The sequence below is a fragment of the Pantherophis guttatus genome, chromosome 3 (genome assembly GCF_059756535.1).
Source record: "Pantherophis guttatus breed Tessera chromosome 3, ASM5975653v1, whole genome shotgun sequence".
In the NCBI taxonomy this organism is placed as follows: Eukaryota; Metazoa; Chordata; class Lepidosauria; order Squamata; family Colubridae; genus Pantherophis; species Pantherophis guttatus.
Window position 1 is genome coordinate 31,485,099 of NC_142065.1, and position 22,105 is coordinate 31,507,203.

Sequence of the window (22,105 nt, forward strand, 5' to 3'; positions counted from 1 at the left end):
TTTTTGTTTTTTTGTTTAAAAAAGCAGAATAGGATGACCTTTACACAAAAGCTAGACTTTATAAGGAGTTCAAGTGTGATAAATGTCATAGACAGTGCTAGCTGGAAGTCTCATCACTTCTAGGGAAGTTGGTGATAGACATTTGCCTCCAGAGTCACAGCTTTCATTTCCCTGTGATAGCTACAAATTTAAATGAATAGTGATGAACGTAGAAGGAACAGGAAAACATTCTTGTTCCCTAAGAAAAGCAAAACATATTTAAAATGTTCTTCCAACCCTATATACAAGTATGCAATAAACCATGAAGAAGAATTTGAAAAGTAATACAAAGAGGAATTAAAGATGTGATAATTGGCTCGTGGAACTGCCAGTCAAAGAATGGCAACATTGGTCACCTCCTCACAGATTATATTCCAGCAGGAGAGGGAAGCATGACAGAGACAGGGGTGAAATCCAGCAGGTTCTGACAGGTTCTGGAGAACCAGTAGCGGAAATTTTGAGTAGTTCGGAGAACTGGCAAATACCACCTCTGGCTGGCCCCCGAGTAGGGTAGGAATGGAGATTTTGCAATATCCTTCCCCCAGGAGTGGGGTGGGAATAGAGATTTTGCAGTATCCTTCTCCTGCCATGCTCACCAAGCCACGCCCACCAAGCCACACCATGCCCACCAAGCCCACCAAGCCACGCCCACAGATGGGTAGTAAAAAAAATTGGATTTCACCACTGGAGAGAGGGTCTTGGGAAATTAATGGATGGACAGATCTAAGGAAGGCTCAGAGGTTAAATCTAGGAATATCCTCCCCCTCCCTCGAATCAGGAAGCCCTTTCGTAGCTATTTAGCAAAGTCAAGCTGCTCCTTTCTTCTTTTGCTAAGTACACGACTGTGTTATGCTGTATATATAGTCCCACATTCGACATAATTATGTGACTTTAAACAACACAAACACAAAAATTCTAAGCCCTCAAAAGCATTTTGCAATGTCAACAGGACAAAAGAATAATAAAGGAAAGACTTTACAGAGCAAAATATACATCCCACAAGTCATAATAGGACCTTTAACTCTCCAATTTGCATTATTCAGCGTCCTGGAAACTGGGTTGGGTTTTTTTTCCTTTAGTTCAATAGAACTTTTCCAGGCATGATTCTTGGTAAGAATAAATCTGGATCTAACAGTTCTAATCCATAAAAGGTGCAATGAATTGTTATAAGAAATGTAACTTTTATAAGAAATAAAAGTCTTCTTTAAAAAGCTTAAAGTACATCAATTATAGAATTCATGTTTAACAGAATATGTCTACTGATAGGGACAAAAACCAGAAAGCCATAACATGCAAACACATTGTTCAGATAACATGTATACTTTGCTTGTCAACTTTGCATGTGTCACCTGAATAATGTGTCTGCATTCCTATTATTTATGCAAACCTTTGATATTTGTAAATATCAAATACCTTAGTCCACATTATCTGCTATTTAAGATAGCACTGGTAAGGTTAATCACTACATCTGTTATCCAAGCAATTGTATTTCTGTAAATACTCTTATCATTATTATGTTTTAAAAAAAAAAAACAAAAAACCGCAACCAGAAAGATATGGAATCATTGAGGTGAAAAAATCTATCTGGATTTCAAATCCAACCTCCATTCTACAGTATACGGTTAGTAACACTGTCAGTCAATAGAAAAGGGCAGAGGGGAAAAATCCAGGGAAATGTTTTATTGGCAAAGTTCTGCTGCATTCCTATGTAAAAAATTACATCAGAATTGCAATGTCACAAAATAATACTTTTGTCTAAACAGATCAACATCAGGGATCAAATGCAATGAAAACAAATGACTCTTAACTACAATAGTATTGTTTGATTCTTGGCTCCGGTTTCATTTTTCATGGTCATGGTCATGGCCTGAAGATGGGATTGCTCAAACTGTGACTAACCTACAAGTGACCTACAAATTTCAAAACAAATTCAAATGCTTGGCACCAGTGACAAGAAAAAGTCATCAGCAAAGAAGGAGCTGATCCATCTTAGTGGAATAAATTTGTGTCCAAATACATGCAGTAAATAACTAGCAAACTCCCCTGAAAGGAAATACTGGGTAAACTTTGTTTGTTTAGATCATCAGCACAAATAATTTGGAGCTAAAGAGGCATGATGGTGCAGTGGTTAGAATGCAGTACTGGAGGCTAATTCTGCTGACTCAGCTGCCAGCAGTTCGATTCTCACCTGCTTAAGATTGACTCAGCCTTCCATCCTTCCAAAGTCAGTGAAATGAGGACCCAGATTGTTGGGGGCAATATGTTGACTCTGTAAACCGCTTAGAGAGGGCTGTAAAGCACTGTGAAGTGGTATATAAATCTAAGTGCTATTGCTAAAGGGAATAGCGTGATCCATGGCTGCATGCTAGAAGCATCACAAAAGCTACAGAAGAATCATTTCTCATGAATTACTGAACCTCACTTTCTCAGACTTCTCTAATTCACATCCTTCTTTATTAAGATTCCACCCCAATTTAAATTTTAAAAATCATCCCTATCACCAATTAGTCTCCTGTCATGCAGCTTCAGTACACCTAAGTGATGTTTCTTTAGCCAATTTTTTTTTTTAATTTGATTTATATGCCGCCCTTCTCCGGAGACTCAGGGCGGCTTACAATGCGCTAAGCAATAGCCTTCATTCTTTTGTATATTTATACAAAGTCAGCTTATTGCCCCCACAACTGGGTCCTCAATTTACCTACCTTAGAAAGGATGGAAGGCTGAGTCAACCTTGAGCCTGGCGAGATTTGAACCTGCAGTAATTGCAGGCAGCTGGTCTTAATAACAGGGTGCTTTAGACCACTGTACTACCAAGGCTCTTGAAATAAAAGTAATGCAATTTTTTCTGTTAAATAAAAATCTTCAAAGCAGCGGTTCCCAACCGGTACTGGTCTATGTCCTGTTAGGAACTGTGCTGCACAACTGGAGGTGAGTGGTGGGTGAGCAAGCGAAACCATCTTGCCCCTGCCCCCCAGTCCATAGAAAAAATGTCTTCCACAAAATTGGTCTGTGGTGCCAAAATGTTTGGGGGCCATCCGCTGCTTTTGAGTACATCCAATCCAGCTATTGATGAGATGAACAATCTTTTTGGAGGGAGGGTCACCATCCACATTCCTTCACTAATAATGTAACAGTTGGGGCTAAACAGTGAATGGGGCAAGAGGCAATAATGGGTGAGAACATCCATTTTCTTTCTGAATCTTCTTTTATCTTCTTTTCAGCATTCTCTTCTCTGTTCCAAGTTGCACCAAAGGTCAGCAGTCTCAATTTGCAGAGTTTTTGAAATTCGGTCAAGAGTTGTGTAAAATTAGCATAAACACTGGGTTTAGCATAAGGACAATCTGGCTCCATCCTATGTAGAATCAATTCAAAATAGTTATGATTTTCAGTACAGAATGCAAGTAAGTCCAGATATCCTCCTTTCTCTTTAATTTTGTTTGTTTGTTTGTTTGTTTGGCAGGTTCATGAACTGGATAGGATGGGGGTGGATCAGTCTTACATGCTCCTGCCTAGTACTGCCAGCAGTCATGTTGACACTGTCAGCAGGCGGTTGCTGAATAGTTCAGTTTCAAATATGCCATGACTCAGAAAGATTAGGAAGCAATGCCTTATGGTCAGCCAAGACAAAGCAGTACAGGCTGTTCTGCAACATTATTAAATCACCGGAAGACCCTTGTAAAAAAGAATTCTTTAATGATGGAAATAGCTCCCTCATTAGCAACTTGCTAACATAATCATGCCACCTTTGTGACAATCTGAAATTGTCCATTTAGAGCTCTGGCAAAAGGAAAAATCTGTACCTGATGCACTGACCAGATTAGCAATCTTTCACAACAATAAAAATTAAGAGCCCCCATTTTGGCTTTCTGTAACTCTGATTGTAAAGGGGAATCTATATTGTTTTACACTTTGTGATATGGTTAGGACTATATAATGAAACTCAGGAAATAGCACATACAATAAATCTGTGGCACTACTACCACCCCCATTCATTGTTTCATGTCATCCATTGGTAGTACAGTGGTCTAAGGCACCCTGTTATTAAGCTGGTTATTAAGACCAGATGCCTGCAATTACTGCAGGTTCGAATCTCGCCAGGCTCAAGGTTGACTCAGCCTTCCATCCTTTCTAAGGTAGGTAAATTGAGGACCCAGTTGTGGGGGCAATAAGCTGACTTTGTATAAATATACAAAAGAATGAAGGCTATTGCTTAGCACATTGTAAGCCGCCCTGAGTCTCCGGAGAAGGGCGGCATATAAATCAATTTTTTTTTAAAAAAGTCTTTTTTTTTTTTTTTGCTGCTGTGATAAATCCTGAAAATGTCCCTCTGAAGGTGCTGCTTTAGAGGGATTCCACAATTGGGGCTGCCTAAAATCCCTCTATTAGGCTGGACAAGACCTGGTAACTAGTCTCCTGGGAGAGAGGGGGAATTCTTCATTTCTTCTATTTTAGAGTGAGCTGTTGCTGTTGCTCACCAACTTCTCCTTGTTTTAGCCTCTCCCCAGATTGTCCAGTCCAGTTTATGTGGCTGGTCCATCTCCTTTTCCCAGTCTGCAATATTTGAATATCACATGGCTTTTCATCTACACTAATTTTTGGTATGCTGTTTAGCTGTGCTTGTGGCTCCTTGATCGGTGGCTTATAGTTTGCTGTGCCAGGACTTGACTCTCTCCTCTGCTCACTTCCTGAATCCTGTTCCTTAAAAAATATTTTCTTAAAAGCTGGGAAAGAAAAAGGAATGAATAAAATCAGGCAGTGGAGAACAGTTGGACATTTTTCATTTTATCTCTTAAGCCTGGAGATTCAGACAGGAAATCTAGGAAAAAGAAATTCAGACAGCTTAAGAAGCCTACTTTAAAGCCAATTTCCTTTTTGTTTCTAAGTTTCTGTATGCTAACCTCTTTTTCCTGACATTGCATTTCATAACTCTGACAGTATATGAATTTTGCTTCCTTGGACATACATTGCTGTAAACAACATTAATGTTGGAAACCCAGTACAGTATTTTGTATTCTAGATATAGATCATGGCAACTGACCCATAGGGAACATTGTTGAAGGCTGAACAGGTTACTAATAATCTTATACTCCCTCCTTCTTCCCAGAAGACAAAGCTAAAGAGTGAAGACTGAAGATTTTATCCATAGGAGAGAAAGAAGTCTTAAGTCCTGTCTTCTAACTAGAAAAAGTGGAGTTCCTGAGAACTCCATCTTTAGTGATCAAGAACAGAGTTTAAATTTGCTCCCAGATCTGGGTGAATCCACAGATGGGAAAGATCTTTGGAACAATTCTGTTCTTCATATCTGATTATTTTGGAATAGTCTTAGCTAGCTATTCAGACATAGCTTTTTTTCTTCTTAAGTAGTTATCCTTAATCCAACTCTTGAATATTTGAGTTATAAGAGATGCCATTCTGTTCGTCATATTCATTATAGCTGCATGAAAGCCCCAATACTTTCCAGAAACTGCATGTAGAGGTAAGAAATGATGAGTAAAACTATTCAAACTTTTTGCAGGAATTTTGACAAATGACAAACAAGGTTTACATAGATAGTACAGTTAATAAGTGACATACTGTATGTAATCAAATCAGATAGTATCTATTGTGGCATGAAATTAGATTTTTACACTGCGTCAATTGCCAGTTGAAAAGACAAGACCATCTTTTTGGTACAATTTAATTCAATTTATGCATTTGCACAAGTCTCATATTAATAGCCTCATATTTCATCAACAGCAATCCACTAACTGTGGAGAATATGAATTGTCTCTTTGTCCTTCCACTTATCCATTATCCATCTGTCTGCAGGTAGTCCTCAGATAACAACCATTTGTTTAGGTACCGTTCAAAATTATGATGGTACTGAACAAGAGTACTTATGACTGGACCTTGAAATTGCAGCTGTTAGAGAATTCACATAGCAATGTTATTGCGGTTGGTTGCAACCAACTCATAATTATGAGCCATGGTGGCGCAGTGATTAGAATGCAGTAGCACAGGCTAATTCTGCCGACTGCCAGCTGCCTGCAATTTGGCAGTTCAATTCTCACTGGCTCAAGGTTGACTCAGCCTTCCATCCTTCCGAGGTTGGTAAAATGAGAACCCAGATTGTTGGGGGCAATATGCTGACTCTGTAAACTACTTAGAGAGAGCTATAAAGCACTGTGAAGTGGTATATAAGTCTATATGCTATTGCTATTACTATGATGGTTGCCGCAGTCACATAATCACCATCTGCCAGCTTCCAACAAGCAAAATCAATGGGGAAATTGGGAGGTAATTGAAAATGGTGATAATGTGATGTTCTTAACAACTATGCAGAATTTGCTTAATGACAGCTGCAACTTTCCTCATTAAGTCACCATAGTCATGTGATGCCACACATTATGACCATGTTGCTTAGTAATGGAGTTGCAAATCCCAATTACTTCATTAAGTGATGACTAAGTATCTATTTTTTTTCTATTTTTCACAGAGGTAGCATCTGAAGCTGATTTCCCAGTAGTCACGTGTTCAATATTGTCTACCTCACTATGTCCTCCAAGCTTTATTGTAACTACAACCAGATGCATTTCATAACAATTTAACTAAATAAGTAATAATTCTGACCTCCAGATGATAAGCAGGGAGACATTTTCCCTTCTAATCCCAGATGGAGAGCAATCCATCCAAACTGTAAAAGAGTCTTGTGACTATATATTTAAAGGTCAGGGGTAAAAATATTCCAAAAGGCTCATGTTCCTACAACCACATTTTTTAAAAATGATTTTTAACGAGTTTTTTGCAAGATGAAAACACTGCTGATAAAGCAGGGCTACAGTTATTGTGTTTATAAATGACATACACCTACTACATGGTGTATAAAAGTCTGCATATCTCTGCATGTTCTCATATCACTGTATCATTATTTTCCTTTTCATTGTTTATTCTATTACTCCTTTACTACTGTTATGTTTGCACTTCCTTTCATATCTTCATTTTTATTTGTGGAAGTCACCTAGATTAGTCCCATGGCAAAATAGATGGCGAATAAATTTAACAAACAAATAAATAATCCTTTAAAACAATTAAACAACTGGTATATGTAAAAGCATAACCTAATGCTGGCTTCCGTATGAAGTGGCCATGTAGCAATTGATAAAATCATGATTAATACATTCATAATAATGTAATTAAAAGTTCCATGGAAGAGGTTGATGTTGGTAGCACTCCTGAATATGATACCCATTTAAATTACATAAGAATGAAACATAATCAATAATAGTAACGTGTTTTTTCTCGCCCCTGATGTTACGTGGTCATGTACTCTCAGTACCTCCATCCACACTTTCTCTATATCATCTCTTAGTTACAGCCAACAAAAGGGAGACAAAGATTGAAAGCCAGACAATACCTCCACTAGGAGGACTTTCCTAAAGAAGCCATTTCCTGGATCGAGCCACTCACTCACTCACCCAACCACTCATACAGTATATCCCATACACATAAACACATACTATGAATGTCAAAGAAGCTAGATGGAGCATGAATATAGCCCATTGTTGGAATAAAGTTTCAGTTTTTATTATAGGGGTCCCTAGACCATAAGAGCATATTCTATTCTATTCTATTCTATTCTATTCTATTCTATTCTATTCTATTCTATTCTATTCCATTCCATTCCATTCCATTCCATTCCATCTAGCACTGGCTAGGTGGCTCAGTGGCTAAGATGCTGAGCTTGTCAATCAGAAAGATCGGCAGTTCGGTAGTTCGAATCCCTAGTATAGGTCTCCTGCATGAGCAGGGGATTGAACTAAATGACCTCCAAGGTCCCTTCCAACTCTGTTACTGTTAAATCTGACAAAACTCAATGGAAGATTCTTGGGGACTCTCTTTCAATCTCAGTTTCTTCCACAGGCAACGTTTTCTACTAAGACAAGTTTTCTAAAACATTAATAATCCCAATTAAATCTTCAGAAATTGTCTTTTCCTACTCCTTTCAATGATATCCACATTACTGTGAAACTCTACAGCTTTAAACAAAACCATGACATTTCTGACGCAAAAAAATGTAACACAAATCTCTCTGAGTCAACCCTTCTAGGCTAGTTTTTGGATGATTCGGTAATTCCATTTAACAAAATCCAGGTTAGTGTTGAGGAGGACAAAGTTGAATTGAGGATAGGCCTTTATGAGTCTAACCATTTTTTTCTAATGGGAGAGTAAATAAACTAACTCCAGCAGTTAAATAAATATTTGAGCTGTTACTGCTATTCCTGTAACTTACTAAGGAAACTGTCCAATCAAACTACATCTGAAGATTTATCACAGTGCAGGGAGTATTTTAGAATACTGAACTTTTCTTAATATTTCTTAATATTAACTGCTAAAGTATTTGAGGAGAAAAAGCTGCTGACTCCATGCTTTGTGGTAGGTTTCTCAGAGGCATATTTTTGGACACAGTTCTAAAAACCAAAATAATTTATGCTGGGTTAGATTGGTGTAATTGAACAGAGCTGCTGGTACAAGTAGGAAAGATTCTCAACTTGTAAATATAATTTATACAGATGCATCTTTTCCAGGATTTCCATGACTGCGGTTGGTTCTGCACAGTTTATTTGCTTTTCAGGAGAAAAAAAGTAAAAGAAGCCATTTTCCAAAGCAGTCACGCAAGCTGAAAAATTGGCTGCTATAACAAGATAGAAATGTCATACATATTTGCATTATAAAACAAATCTTTTGAAGCCTCCGTGCAGCCCAAAGATATGATGACTGAATTCCTTGCAAACTAAGATATTGATAGAAGTTTTTAAAAAGCTTCTGATCTGCCACCCCTTTTTTTAATAGCCTGATCTGGAGTCAGAGAAACCCATCTCCACTCATAAAATATAATGTTTCCTAAAAGCAAGTGATCATCCACAGGCAGGAATCTAATGCTGGAACCAATCAACATTTAAAAGGCTTGGGAATTTGGCACCTCTGCCTGGACCAGGAAAATCTTCCTGATGAAGAAAATAAGCCAAAATATTTCCTACTTTCCTCTAATCATAAAAAAAGCCACGTTTCCCTTTTTTTCCCCTCCCAGTCATAAAACCATATTTTACGCTCACATATATTTCACCAAAGGTTTAGAATCCTATAAAAATCTTGCTGGCATGCCAGTTTGGTGTCAGTTTCCCTCAAAAACAAACTTTGTATTGTTTTGGGAATAATTATAATAAAGAAACCTCCTTTCCAAAAACAGCCAGCCTCCGCATCTTACTTCTGGGCTTGGAAGGAACCCAGGAAAACTCTTCCAACAATATGTAAAATATCTTCTTTTATTGCTATGATGATTTTAATCAATATGATTTGTTCCTGGCTGGCTTTCTATGGGCATGATCCCAGAAGAATATATGCTGGATGTTAAGCATATGACAACAGTGTGCAACAAAGTGCTTTGGGGCAAGCCTAGCAGAGTTGGGTTTCAGCAGGTTCTGACCAGTTCTGGAGAACCAGTAGTGGAAATTTTGACTAGTTTGGAGAACCAGTAAATACTACCTCTGACTGGTCCCGCCACCATCTATTCTCTGCCTCCCGAGTCCCAGCTGATCGGGAGGAAATGGGGATTTTGCAGTAACCTTCCCCTGGAGTGGGGAGGGAATGGAGATTTTACAGTATCCTTCCCCTGCCACGCCCGAACCACACCCACTGAGCCAAGCAACACCCACTGAGCCACACCCACAGAACTGTAGTAAAAAATTTTGAAACCCACCACTGAAGCCTAGATGTGATATTAGGGTTATCTTTAACCCACATTGTTATTTTACTACAGTGATGCCTTCACTCTATGAGCCCAGAAAAAGAGCAACTTGTTAAAGTAAGTACTAACTCTTTGGTGCTCTCTAAGCTTGGTTCTTTTCTTGTTAGCACTGATGATGTTACCTAGTTTGGGTAGTGAAATATCTACAAGAAAACAACCAAGCTCAGAGAGCACCAAGGCCCCCTCACTAACAAGTATGGTGTGTGTACTCATAAAACTCCAAAACGGCTTTTCTGTTTTGTAACTGAAGTGCTTCACACCCCTACCTCCAGGGAATACTTGTGCCCTAGGCCAGACTCAGAATCTGAAAGAAAACATACCAGAAGAAAACAATGGCAAACCACTTCTGCATTCTTACCAAGAACTGTCTATCAAATTACCAGGACTTGAGTTCAGCTCAAAGGCCACACTTACTTCCTGCTCTGACATTTCATCATTAACTTACATTACTTAATAGCACATACTTGTTAAATGAACTGGATTTTAGGAAAATATTATGGATATGTGCATTGAATTTGACTAAATTTCAGACTACAAAGAAAAACAATAATTCACATCAAAATGTTGATGCACTAAAGTGGAAAAGATCAGTCTGAATTCTGGTCTTGATTAAAATTTGATAACGATTGCACCTCCACAGCATTGCAATGCTTTTGTGATTTACATAAAAGAGATGGTGGATTGGAAAGACAAAGGATCACACCACACATCAGGAGAAGTGGTATGAAATAGCAAGATATAAAAAAGCTATCATATTTGTCAAATCATTGAATATTTTAGAGAGCATCATTTTTCATGGGGTTCTTTTTCAGGTTTGCGCACAAATTTTAGACTTCACTAAATTCATCATCATAGTTGAAGTAAATAATAAATGGAATCCTTCCATGTCATTATTCCGTGTTTTTATACTTTAAAATCTATTTCCAAAGTTTTCTTTTTTAGCCACATATCTGTACATATTGTAAATTCACTATGCTGTAGCAAGAGCAATGTTAGGATTAATTTCCATTCTAAGTCACCAGAATTCAGCCTGTGCAATAGCCCCAGCATGCTAAATGAAGCATAATATTCACTGTTTAGCACGATTCAAGGTCAAGGCATAAGGATAAAAACAGTAGAACCTGACTAGCAACTTTTCTCTATATCTCAAAATCCATTCCAAGTCTAGTAGTTAGTAGTAGTTTTCCCTCCAATGTCACCCGGTACACAATAATTTGAAAGAATTCTGATGGATACCAGGCATTATACTTCTAGGGATGACCAGAAATGAGCATTAATTTGCAAATAAAAGAAACCATGAGTTTCCCACACAGACTATAAGCAATAGATTGGATTAATGGTCACCAAAATTTATCAGGTTCTATTCAATGGCAGCAGCTACTTCTATGAATCATTTCCCGCTTTTCTAGGGATACACCTAGAATGATAATCAAAGTAAATGTGGAGTTGTCCCTATGGACCTCTTTTCCAAAGAGGCATCAAATACTTTATTGTAAATTATTTGGGGGTGGGGAAAGAACAGGAACATTTCCATACTCAAAATTCTTCCCCAGCCCTCACACATTAATTTGCTACAATAAAATCAAGCTTGCTATAAAAGGATATTAAATTAATTAATAAGGGATTGTGAATTGTTAGGTTCATGGAAATAGGAGCCACATACTGGCCACATGTTTAACAGCTTCTGCTGGAAGATAAAATGAATAAAGTAGACTGAAATTTTGGTTGCTCAGAGAACTGGACATAAGTAAATCATTACTATTAAGGGACAAAAAGATGGACATCTCAGATCAACCAGATGTACAACATTTCTATAAAGCAGCTAAGGAGGAATTGTTATAGAATACATTAGTTAACTGGACAGAGTTGAAAAGTCTTATTTTAAATATGCCATCAGTTTTTGATATGTTAGACATCGGGTGGATAATCTACAGTCCATGAATTTCAGATGATCCCAAATACTGTTTATGCAACCCTCAAGATAATACTGCTTAAAAGTGACAGCAGAATTCTTTTCCAATGTCTCTTGGGAAATTTAAAAAAATGTTTTTTAAAGTTATATGGTACTGTAAAACATGGCACTGACTTTTATTATATTGAATTCCTAAACATTATTCTAGAACTACCTCTGTCACACAGCATTAAGGAGAAAACGGTAGTCCATTCATTTAGCCAAACTAGTACAAAACAACAGAATTTGTTGGGACATCAATATAATCCATTCTTTTTCATTTTATATCACTTTTTTTTTGCTCAAAGTCACTAAAAGTGTTTTAAAATATTAAAACAGCAAGGTGCTGAAGATAATGCAACAGGTCAAGTAAAAAGATGCATACTGTATGATATGTCAGCTTGAGTAATTCGATGGTTAGGCTTTAGAAAAGTAAAAACAGAACAGTAAAACAGTAAAAAGTTTTTTTTTAAGTAAAAAACCCAAAATGCATCAAATAAAATAGGTCTGTAAAATGCCCATTTAAAATACTAAAACTGATAGTGGAGTTATTTTAAAAAGAAGGTTTTTTTTAAAGCAGCTATTATTTTCATTTTCCATGCATTTGTACTCTTAATAACTCAGAATAGAGAGAGTAGCATATAGAAATGCCTGCCTCTCTGTGTAAACTTTCTGCTGATTTCTGCAGATAAAGCTAACTTTAAAAGCAAAGAGCAAGGCTAATAGTTTTTTTCCACACTGTTGCCACTTTACAAATCCTATCACTTTAATACACCATTTAAATGCATTGAAGTTTAATTACAAGACTTTCTCTTATAAATTAAACCCTATTTCATTAACAAATAAGCATAAACTAAAATAGTAGAAAGCAAGCCATTTTATCATTCTTAAGCATCTGTGAAAATAAATTATAAGGTAACCGTTAACCCAGCAAACATTAAGTGTTTGAGGTTAAAGATTGTATCAGATAGATCATCTTTCATTAGTGGATGGTGAAATCTGCTGTACTTTACCTTTTGTCTTTCCCAGTGTTGTGAAGAGGGCCTGTGCCCCGGGTGAGTGCATGGAGCCAATCTGGGAAGGTGGATATACAACTTGAAGAAATTCTTTGACAAGTTTGTCTGTTGGCCACTATCCTGTTAGCTAGGAAGAGAGTTGTAGTATGAAGCTCCTTTAACTTATGTCCTCCTGCAAATGTTAAGATCGGCTCTCCTTCAGTAGGAAATGAAGCAAGATGTTATTATGCATTGGCTAGATGCCAGCAACATCACCTCTACACAGGTGGAATTTCACTGCAATACTTAGAACACCCATTTTGGGTAATTTACCGTACATATTTTTAAACAAAAGTTCTCTTTCAAACTAGTCTTGAGAGGTGAAATGGGATCAGTTTATGGTATGGTTTCCTAGGTCAGAGAATGCGGTAGAGCCATCCAAAGATGCCAAATGCTACAGAACTCCTAATAAGGTTATGCCAAGTTACTCTCTGCCATGCTTCATCCAGAGGCTGAGTTCCTGATGAATCCTTAGGAGTACAAGAGGTGCAGAAATTTGATTACATGGGAGTAAGTTATTACTCATAAGTAATCCCTCTGACTGACTAACCCTGATGATAGCAATTGATACTTGGTGGTAACGGTCCAATGGGGCTACTAGGATACCTGATTTTTATACTCCTGATCTTGAACTTCTGTAGCCTCTTTCTCAAATCTCTTTAACTGAACATGCCGTGATAATTCTTGTTAAAGTTGTGTCCTCATAACAGGAGCTTTTTCTCATCCCAGCTGAAGAAGCTTAATGTTGTTTTCAGCTGCTGGAGTTTTAAAGGAGGGCTGTAATGAGAACAATCTAGAATACCTCATTGGTTATGCAGTTGCTCATGTAAATGAATGGTATCTGACTAGTTCCCATTGACCATTAGGCTGCTGCAAAGTTGCAGGCATTGGGAACAGCCTTCCATGGCCATTAAGGCTTAGGTTTCAGGATAGACTGGACACCTGACTTCCACAGCTGCATCCACCTATAGAATACTGGCATTTTCTGAAGTGCTTGTTAGGTCTATCAGGTCTCTCTTGAGAGCTAATCTTGTGCAATACACATAGTTGATTGAAGCCAGGAAAAAGAGCCAGAATTGATCATTATAGATGTCAGTTCTGATACCAATAAATTTTCTACTTCTAGAAATATGGGACTTTATGTGAACACCTTTTGTAATGTTTATTACTTTAATGGTGTTGTATGGGCCATTTTGGCTGTTCCTATGCCATTTTCATTACTTGACAACTTCTGATACTGTCAGCCATAGTGATTCACTGCCAGCACTGCAGTTCCTTTTGTATTGTCCTTACTGTATTATCAATTGCTCCCTGTTATTTCACCTGTCCTCTGTGCTTGTGTCTTATAAGCTAGGCTATTTTTTGACACAGATTTAACAGTATTTCAGAATGACACTAGGCCCAGTCAGAAATAGCTAACAATTATTGTCAGTGGAGCACCTCTGCACCTGTTAATATGATTGCTAAACATTCTTACTCTTCTAAGTACCTACCCTAGAAGGAGATCTATTGATAATTTTTTTTTGTAACCAGCTGTTGAGACTTGTTGAGAAGGAAAGCAAAACTGGAATCCATCAATTTCATTCTTTGACTTATTCTGCATTAAAATTGTAAGGGCAGTGCCACTTACTAGCCTCATGACTAAGCTTCTCTAGTTGCTGACTTGATTGAGGCCTAGAACAGGGGTCCCCAACCCCGGGCCACTACTGGGTCATGACCTATTCACAACTGGACTGCATGAGTGGCAGGCCAACTCAACTTGTGCGAGCAGCAGGCCGGCGCACAAGCTTATGCACATGTGAAGTCAAGCTGTGCATGGATGTGCATGCCCGCTGGCCCGCCGCTCACACATGTTGAGCAGCAGGCACATGCATGCTGGCCCACCACTTACGTGGCCCAGTTCGCTTCTCCCCCCACCCCAGGGCCAGGCCACCAAGGCGCAAAGGTTGGGGACCACTTGTCTAGAAGACCAACCTTTTTGTTTTGTCACTGGTTGGATGAACTTGTCTGTTTCAGTTCTGTTTCAGAACTTGTCTTGTTTTGTTTTTATTGTTAAGCTTGCATGGTTTAATTTCCACATCAGTCTGACATTTTTGAAATAGTTTTCATGAAAATGAATATTTGTGCATATCTGTCTTAATGCCCGTATTTTTCTGCATTGTACATGCCAGTTATGTAATATTTGTATTTTCTGAAAGCATTTCCTGTACACACATTTTGTCTTGTTTCCTTATTTCTTCCTTAGCAATTTGTGAAGAGTTGAAATAAAAACTCAGGTGGACTCAATTAGTAATTATATTCATACATGCTTATATAGTATTGTATGTATGTTTCTTTATTCAGAGATATGTTTATAATCAACAGGTTGAGATTCATAATTATCATAGGTATCTTTTAGAAGCTGTGATAATGGTAAAGTGCTGTTGTGTATATCATATATGTAACATCATTTTCCCCCTGCCTTGCAGATCCTTATAAGTGCTACACAGTTGTTCAAGTGCATGTTAGAAGTTACCTTAGTAAATAAAGTCAGTACATCAAGGCTAACCATCTACCCTCACTGACAAAAAGACAGAATGTCCAACTAGGAATCTTTCCTCTATCCTATTCCCAAATTCAAAGTTCAAAGCGCTCCCACTAATAGAAATTACAAGGCTTCCAAAGCCTTGTATATCAAATCATTAGCATTAAAGGGAGAGAAAGAAAACCTTGCCAAACCAGTTCTACTAGTAAGGCCACTAAGACAGTATGAAATAAAGTATTGTTAGTTTATCATTTATATATATGCTATTGAGCTATATATTTGATTATTAAAATGTCATATAGACAACAATGAAATAGAAATAGGCCTGGTCTATGAATGATAATATATATGTAAACATAACTCAAGATTCAGTCTGATGTTGGCAAAAACCATAGGAACGGTGATGCCCTAATAGTATTGCAGATTGCTAAATTGCTGTTTAGCAAAAATTTGACCTTTTTCCTCCACTAAATCTAGTGAAGGAACTGTCCGTATTTTCTAAAATAAGGAATGTTCTTCTATTGGAGATATATTAGAAGCTTTGCATTGCAAGAGATAAACTGCAGTCTATTTTCAAATTCCTTGTTTGCAAAACTAAAGAATATGCATTTTTCCCAGTATAAAGTGTGTTTTTAGTGCACAGTGTTATAACTAGGACTATGTTATTGCATTTAAAAAATATATTTGGACTTCCAGTGGTTTGGGGACAAATATTACTGCCTGCCCTTCCTGCCACTATGCAGAGTTTGGCGGATATTGTTGTTACTTGCCACTGAGATGTTTACTTTTTATACATAAAAGCAAAAGAATAAGATATATCGAGTGAAGAGAAAGAAAAAAAAGCAACAGGAAGAAAAAGGAAATTACCAAACAGTTCTAGTCCATCAAATCTAGGCTAGAAGTCAACTCTGAGTGCCAAATAAGCTACGGTATGTTCACTAAACATGCTTACACATTGGAGCAAACATTGGTGCATGCTTCTGCATTGGTGCTTGACTTTTGAATAGCACACCAGGTGACTACAGTCCCAAAAATAGGGGACAAAGAACCAGATAGCCAGGACCAGAGGAAAAAAACAAAGGAACATTTATTAAATTAAAATTAAATCAAATCAAGCTATTATGATTATTTCTCAGTCAGTATGAAACCCCTTCTGTCAGACTAACATTTCAAATTGGTTTTTAGAGTTTTGAGAGGGCTTATTTAGGGCTTCCACTATATATAGGCAATTTTAGTCCTTCAGGTTGGGTTTGCATACTAGCCACAATTGTTCTCACCTATCCTGGAATAAAAATGCAGGTTTCACCTCATTCCAGGCTCCAAACAGCTTTTTTTTTTCTTTTTTCTTTTTTTGCACTTGTGTCAGAAGCACCAAGGCATTTCTGGGTTGAAAGGATTAACCAGTGACATCACCGTTGCCCATGGGCACTCAGTTGGTGGCTCCCTTCATATCCCCGGCAGGAGCTGGAGCAAAGGATGAGAACTCACCCTGCCCCATGGCAACATTCAGGTCTCAAACATGGGCACGCTAACCTCCAACCTAACATCCTAGCCACAAGAGCCACTGTGCTCCCAACACCAATTGTCTATCTACGTACATTAAAATTAGCAATGGGAGAATTCTCAAGATAGAAAATGAGCTTGAAAAGTGACTAGACAAGTTATGTCAAGATTTAGATTACAATTGCATTTGTACTTACCAAGAAGGAAAGACACAATTCTGTAGATCACAGTACAGGTAGTCCTAGACTTACAATTCATTTAGTGACCATTACAACGGCACTGAAAAAAATGACTTATGACCATTTTTCACAGATACAACCTTTGCAGCATCTCCATGATCATGTGATCAAAATTCAGAGATTTGGTAACTGGTTCATATTTATGACCTTTGCTGTGTCCATGGTCATGTGATCACGTTTTGCGACCTTCTGACAAGCAAAATTACTGGGAAGCCAGATTCACTTAACAACTGGGTTACTAACTTAACAACTGCAATGATTCACTTAACAGCTGTGACAAGAAAGGTTGTAAAATGGGGCAAAACTCAAATGTCTCACTGATCAACAGAAATTTTGGGCTCATAAGTCGAGGACTACCTGTAAAATCTATATTGGTGCAGTTCTGCTCTTATAATAGCAAACAAGGGGCAGTGAGAAGAGAGGGATGGAAGATAAACTTCCATCATAGCAAATTTAAGTCCTAAGCAAAATGCAGGGAGGGAGAGTTGGGGAGTCCTGCTGTTCAAATAAATGGACATGAAATCCAAGAAATTGTGAAATACTTTTGAGACAAGGTTTTCTTTATCTCCCTGGCTGCCTTATTCATATCATATTGTGAGATCTAGGTGTTATTACAGATAGTCTTTGCTTATTGCCTGCCTAGTTCAGCCACCATTGAAACTTATAGAAGAGCTGAAAAAAATAGATTTGATGACTGGTCTCCAAAGTCATCGCAGCACCGCCATCGTCACATGATTCACACACTTGGCCACTGGCATGCGTTTACCACAATTGCAGCATTCTGGGGTCATATGATCACTATTTGCAAATTTCACAGCCAGCTTTAGATAAGCAAAGTCAGTGGGAAGCCAGCAGGAAGTCGCTAACTGCAATCATGGGAAATTGCACTCAACAATCACTGGCGCACTGATGATTTGCTTAATGACCACAGCATAACTGATGTCACAAGTCAGGCAAAATCATAGGTTGCTTCACTTAACAAGTGTACCCATTAGTGACACAGTTGCTGGTCCTAATTGCACTTACTAAATGAGGACTCTTGTTTTCCATTTGTTAAGCTATTGAATTGTCCATAACTTTTAGTCCTTTTTTAAAAAAAATGAAAATGCTGCAACAGTGTATTTTAATGTCTAATACTGGAAACAGCGTTAAACTGCATAGCAGAACATAACTCTCTTGAGATCTAAAACCAGTTTATTAAATTGTGGAACTGTTATCAGAAAGGGCAGTAACTCTAATCTGAATTCAAGTAGCTGTTCTAAGTAACTGCTCTATTCTATATATTCCATGATTTTAGAATTAGTTTTCCCAGACCTACTACTTTCTTAGATCTTCCTCCAAAAATACATAAAAGTGAAATAGAGATAAATCCAAACCTTACCTGCTTATGGAGGTACTGCCAGAAGGCTGGTTTCTCTGTGTCTTTCTAAAAGCAAAATAATTCCATCTTCTAACTATTGTGCCTTGGTTGTGTTCTCCTTTCCTCATGTTTTTGTTTTTATAAATTAGTCTGAAGGTCAGAAGAATATGAGGAGTGGCTTATGCTGGGAAGTAAATTATTACCCTGCCATTGGCTCTGAAGGGGATGAAAATTGAAGATAATGGTGATGGAGGAGGATAGCTGTTCTCACTGGAAGATTAGAGGCCAACTCAGCTTTCCTGGGGAAATGAAAAATATTTATGAAAGGTTTGCTTTCTGGAAGAAATTCATATCTGGAGCTGAGCTATTAAGATATGTGCTTCTTTTTAAATGCCACAGAATGGCAGTCTAGAGTAATGTTACTCAATCTTGGCAACTTTCAGATGTGTGGACTTCAACTCCCAGAATTCTCTGGCCTGGAATTGAAATCTACACAATTGAAAGTTGCCAAGTTTGAGAAATACTGGTCTAATGAGTCTAATTAATGTTAGTGCAATTAATCCCCTGAAACGGTCACATTATTTGAATACGTATTATATGTTTTGAGACAATAATTGGTACGAAGGCTGTACTACACACTACCAGCAGAAATACAATGTTATTGCCTTCACAAGCAATGATAAATTGTGCATGCTAAACTAGCTTTATAATGTGTTGATAGGTTTTCTGGCTGTTTAACCTGTGATAAAATTGAGTTCAGGTAAAAAAGAAAGAAAAACACTTTCTGCCTCAGGTAAAAAATAACAACTGCTTACACAATATCTAGAAAGACGTACATCTTGAGGAAATTTTGAGACTATTCTGTACTTCAACGTCCTAAACTAATGGCTTAACTAAAACAGAACAATATGAGGGGATTTTTGAATAGAACAGGAATGTCAAGTCCACGTATAAGAATGAACTTGCAAATACTAGTAAAAGGTTATCTGTATTTTATTGTCATTTGCTCTTCTTTCAATTCCTTACTTGCAAGATATACTATGCAAGGTATACTACGCATAATTGCAAGACTTGAGGCAAGTGAAGCCAGCAGTTCCAGGCTAGATATAACAATTACACAAACATGTAACAATTGTTTATTCTGAAAATTACTAAGAAACATTTTGCCCTGTACTGTATCCATTAATTTGGAAGAGCAGAAGGAAGAAATCTCATAATTTAAACCCTCAGAATATACTGCGTCTACATTTTTGCCCTAGCAATGGACATTCAACTGTTCTATAAGTCTTCATTCTTGTAGGCAATAAAATCTGTAATACTGAAGAAAAGTTGTAACCAAGTGAAATCAAGAAATCAAGCTATGGTATCATGTGGCAGATTCATGATTTACTACCAAATTTAGATCAGGAAGCCTGACAGTATCTTATGGGGATTAATTGGTAAATCATGTGAAAATATGGTTGTAATTCACTTTCTACTATGCTTTTCTATTTGAATGTGTGTGTATGTGTGTACATGCTTATGGGAGTATAAAATAAATATATTAGAAGTAAACAGCACTTCTTTTTAACTTTATATATGTTATCAGCATGTCAAATTACAAGTAATGAGATATGAATTATTAACACAAATAAACTTCAGCTGGATCAGAATATCATAAATTAAAACTGAATGTGACTGGAGGCTGGTTATTCGTCAGTAAATTTTCCATCCTTCTGTTATGCTCTAACATTGCATATGAAAATAAGTGCAAATGGAACTGAAACATGTGATCAATTTTTATTTGCAGGTCTAATTTATAATATACACTTCTGGGCATTTCTTGACCAGAGATAGTTCTTGAATTAAGCCTATGTCATTTCAAATCATATGATGATCAGATATCACATTACTATTATTTGATCATCCCTAGTTTAATCATAATAATTTCAAGAATAAAAGTACAGTGGTGTGTTTTAATTGACAAGAAAGCCTGCAGCATATTACCTGAACTGTTAGGAATCATAATTAACCCACATTTTGACAGTAATAAATGTTTTTAGTAGCTGGTAGTGTAATTAATTTTCAGTAATTCTTCCAATATTACTGCTTTAGATTGTAAATGTATCTTGAAAATGCTATCAGGTGTGCAGATATCCTCAGACCCTGATTGTAGAGTCTGATGGGGGCTGGCTGTCAAAAGATAACTGTCTAAGACACCCGCATGGTGGTACTGCCTCTGAAGAGTCAAACTGCATTTAATTTCTGTATAAATATAATCTTTCTAACCCTCATACATTCTGGTAAAAACCACTGTGTAGTAGATTAGGCTGAAATGGTAGTTGATTAAAATAAGCTTCACATCTGGGCATATTTAAAGAGGTTTTCTCAACCCAAGTACACTTATATTTGGCATTAAAGTACTGCTTGCTGGAATTCTCAAGTTGATTTTCATTCTGTAAATTATCTTCAGCGAAAGCAATGAAGGCTTAGTTTGAACCAAGGGCAGAACAAACTTAGTGTGCATGAGTGCTCCAGCCTTGGATTTATTTTTATTTCTAGATTATAGTTTCAAAAGGAAAAAGCAAGCAATGTAACAAAATAATAGTATAAAAATAAGCCTTGTTTCCAAAAAATAGAGCATGTGAAAAACAGAGGGTATTCTAAAACTGTCAAATTTATGTATTATAGCAATAGCATTTAGACTTATATACTGCTTCATAGTGCTTTTACAGCCCTCTCTAAGCTGTTTGCAGAGTTGAGTCAGCATATTGCCCCCAACAATCTGGGACATTTTACCCACCTCCGAAGGATGGAAGGCTGAGCCTGTGAGATCTGAACTGCCTAACTGCAGCTAGCAGTCAGCTGAAGTAGCCTGCAGTACTGTACTCTAACCACTGTGTCACCATGGCTCTTTTTGTACTTTAATGTACAAATTATGTACTTTAATTTGTTAACTGGTCAAACTCTGGAATTGCCACGAGTCTTCAAATGCATAGTAGTCAACATTAAATGTTCAAGTTTTCCACTTTGAGTGTACTGTATGTAGAGAATCATACAGAGTAAGAAAGTTTAAGAAAAAAAGAGTATCTTATATTTTTGTTCTTTTATCTTGTTTTGTTTCGGAAAAAAACTTTCTCCGAAAAAATCCTGAACATGTTCCTTGTTTTCTTGTTCTTTCTGCCTCTTTCTAACTACTGTTTTTAATTCTCGGATGCAGCTTCAGCATTTTGGCCTCCAAGTGGGAACACACCAATTGAAAAATCATATAATGCAGCCTCCCCCAATCTAATGACCTCTAATGGTTCTTTCTACAACCACAACTCCCACATTTTCAGGCTAGCATATTTGGAGATCACTTGAAGAAGGATGACATAGTGCATGAAATTGCAGTCAGATTTCATTTCAAGGTAACTCAAGCACATTTACAACATATCTATTGCTAACCATGCCCCACCAGATCTGGCATGGAAGGTATGATCACTGTTAGCTTACTGGACCCAGGAGTTTTGCCTTTTCTATAGTTGCACCTCCCCCATAGTGATGCTTCTTTTGCTCAGTAAGCTGAAATCTACCCTTTTAAACATGTAATAATTCTATTAATTCTATTCATTTTGTTCATTTTATTTTACATACATTATTAAATAAATGATTCATAAAATCAGAACAAC

The 22,105-nt window shown here is 37.3% G+C and overlaps 1 protein-coding gene across 2 annotated transcripts in view; it reads right to left on the reverse strand.

The window, feature by feature from the left end:
* The window catches only part of SGK2 (serum/glucocorticoid regulated kinase 2), a 40,037-nt gene extending 21,221 nt beyond the window's left edge, over positions 1 to 18,816 (reverse strand). The window contains exon 1 of one of the 2 annotated variants that reach the window (XM_034413982.3): positions 18,477 to 18,816. Coding sequence is in view for 1 of the 2 variants with exons in the window: in XM_034413981.2 (XP_034269872.1) it covers positions 12,788 to 12,839 (52 nt within the window). In the remaining variant the exon portion in view is untranslated. Of the gene's footprint in view, positions 1 to 12,787; positions 12,906 to 18,476 lie in introns of those variants that run through there. The other variant, XM_034413981.2, reaches the window with a different exon arrangement.
* Between the last annotated feature and the right edge of the window lie 3,289 nt (positions 18,817 to 22,105).